At 51.4% G+C, this 2,500-nt stretch overlaps 1 protein-coding gene across 1 annotated transcript in view; it reads right to left on the reverse strand.

Moving 5' to 3' along the window:
• The window catches only part of LOC121572246 (protein 4.1-like), a 111,971-nt gene that overhangs the window by 64,448 nt on the left and 45,023 nt on the right, over positions 1-2,500 (reverse strand). The window contains exons 10-11 of the mRNA XM_041884205.2: positions 168-320; positions 1-4 (exon numbers count right to left, since the gene is read on the reverse strand). The exon at positions 1-4 is cut by the window's left edge and continues 97 nt beyond it. Of these exons, the coding sequence (XP_041740139.2) occupies positions 1-4; positions 168-320 (157 nt within the window). The remainder of the gene's footprint in view (positions 5-167; positions 321-2,500) is intronic.

Consider the following 2,500-nt stretch of genomic DNA (forward strand, 5'->3'; position numbering starts at 1 on the left):
GCTGCTGGAAGAGCAGGTGAATACCCACATTTTAGCAGAGCACTACAGCCACAAACCTATTGATTTGACATTTCATTTATCAGAGCTGTACTGGGTATCTGATTCTTGGGAGAGTAGGCCTCTCGGGGGCTAAAAGACATCCAAACAAACGCATAAATAAAGTTGACCTCTGAGGGGCGTATCTTGATGAAGAAGCTGCTGCGTTTGTAGGAGACCTTGAGGACTTTGGGCCAGGGGAACCGGTTGATCCTCAGCTTGTCCTTGTAGACCATCAAACCCCCAGAACACACACCCAGCATGATGTCCACTCCATCTAGATCCTGGAGAGAGGAGAGGAGAGGAGGGGGAGAAAGAGGAGAGGGGTGAGGAGAGAGGGAGGGAGGGAGGGAGAGGAGGATGGGGAGGGAGGGAGGGAGGGAGGGAGGGAGGGAGGGAGGAGAGAGAGAGAGAGAGAGAGAGAGTAAAACTCTTCAACTGCTGGACCCTACATTTTCATGATTGCTCACAGATTTACAGTATACCATTGACTTAACATTGACTGCATGTTAATGCAATGACACCAGCCAACCACTGGGATGCAGCATCAACCACACTTTCAGGATAATGACTGCCATATTTTATTTAAATCCCTGGTTTTGATGCAAACAGATTGACCTCATTTCTGCTATTAAAACAGTGGTCTGACAGAGGCACGCGTTTCTCCCTTTTCTGGGAACAGACACGAACACTGACTTCACAGCTGCCGTAGGTTACACTGCAGCAGAGAGGAGTTATAACATTTTTAGTCAATTAGCAGACGCTCTTATCCAGAGCGACTTACAGTTAGTGAGTGCATACATTATTATTATTATTTTTTTAATCATACTGGCCCCCCGTGGGAAACAAACCCACAACCCTGGCGTTGCAAACGCCATGCTCTACCAACTGAGCTACATCCCTGCCGGCCATTCCCTCCCCTACCCTGGACGACGCTGGGCGTGCGCCGCCCCATGGGTCTCCCGGTCGCGGCCGGCTACGACAGAGCCTGGATTCGAACCAGGATCTCTAGTGGCACAGCTAGCACTGCGATGCAGTGCCTTAGACCACTGCGCCACTCGGGAGGTAGTAACCTAACTACGTAAAACACCATGATGTCCCAGGTGGCACCCAATTCCCTATATCAAATCAAATCAAATCAAATGTATTTATAAATCCCTTTTTAACATCAGCAGATGTCACAGTGTGCTTATACAGAAACCCAGCATGCAGATGTAGAAGTATTATATAGTGCACTACTTTTGAGGGGCTCTGGTCTAAAGTAGTGCACTACAAAGGGAATAAGGTGCCATTTGGGACGCCGCCCATATCCTTGTTATCATCGTCAGGTCTGCTCTACTCTGTGGTTAATAGGACAGATGTGATATAACTGGACTCCAGTGGACAGACGGGAGGACACGACTATCTGGGCTAAAACACATGCACTCCTAGTCTCCTACCAATGCATCTTCATCAATGGAGGTAGAATATAGTCTTGTGAAAACTAGTTAGAATTTACACATTATTCACACATCAACAACAATGTGTCACGCCCTGGCTCTGGGGACTATGTTATGTTGAGCCAGGGTGTGTAAGTCTATGTTTAATTTTCTATGTTGGTCTGAGTGACTCCCAATCAGAGGCAACGAGTGTCAGCTGGGTGTCTCTGATTGGGAGCCATATTTAACTGTTTGTCTTGCACTTCGTGTTTTGTGGTTTCTTGTTCCTTTTGGTTTGTGTATCAAAGGACTTCACGTTTCGTTCTTTGTTTTGATCGTGTGATCTAGTCATTAAATATAAATATGTTCACCCGCAACTCTGCGCCTTGGTCTCCCTCATTAGACGATCGTGACAGAAGAAACCACCTTAACCAGACCAAGCAGCGTGTTCAGGAGCCATCGCTGGCAGATCTCCGTGGCAACCTCGACTGGATCAAGCAGCGTGACGAGGAGAGAGGATGGACGTGGGAGGAGATGATTGCGAGTCTGGCAAGAGGGAGGAGAGACCCCCAGGAAATTTTTAGGGGGGGGCTCACGACGTCGGGCCAGCAGGTGTACGGGTTAGAGCGGTGCAAAGCGTTGGCAGAGAAGGCCGCCAGGTTAGGGGGGCCACTGGGCACAGAGGAGAGGGAAAGTGTGGAGGCATGGCGAGAGGTACTGGGGTGTGTTACCAGTCCGGTCCGGCCCGTTCCTGATCCCTGCGTGGGGCCAGTGGTGTGTGTCCCCAGTACGGTCCGGCCTGTTCCTGCCATTCCCACCAAGTCAGTGGTGCGCGTCGTCAGCCCGGCCCGGCCTGTTCCTGCCATTCCCACCAAGTCAGTGGTGCGCGTCGTCAGCCCAGCCCGGCCTGTCCCTGCTCCACGCACAAAGCCTACGGTGTGCGTCGACAGCCCAGCCCGGCCCGTTCCTGCTCTCCGCACCAAGTCTGTGGTGCGCGTCGCCAGCCCAGTCCGGCCCATCCAAGCTTCCCGCACCAAGCCAGTGGT

The sequence above is a fragment of the Coregonus clupeaformis genome, chromosome 8 (genome assembly GCF_020615455.1).
Source record: "Coregonus clupeaformis isolate EN_2021a chromosome 8, ASM2061545v1, whole genome shotgun sequence".
Lineage (NCBI taxonomy): Eukaryota > Metazoa > Chordata > Actinopteri > Salmoniformes > Salmonidae > Coregonus > Coregonus clupeaformis.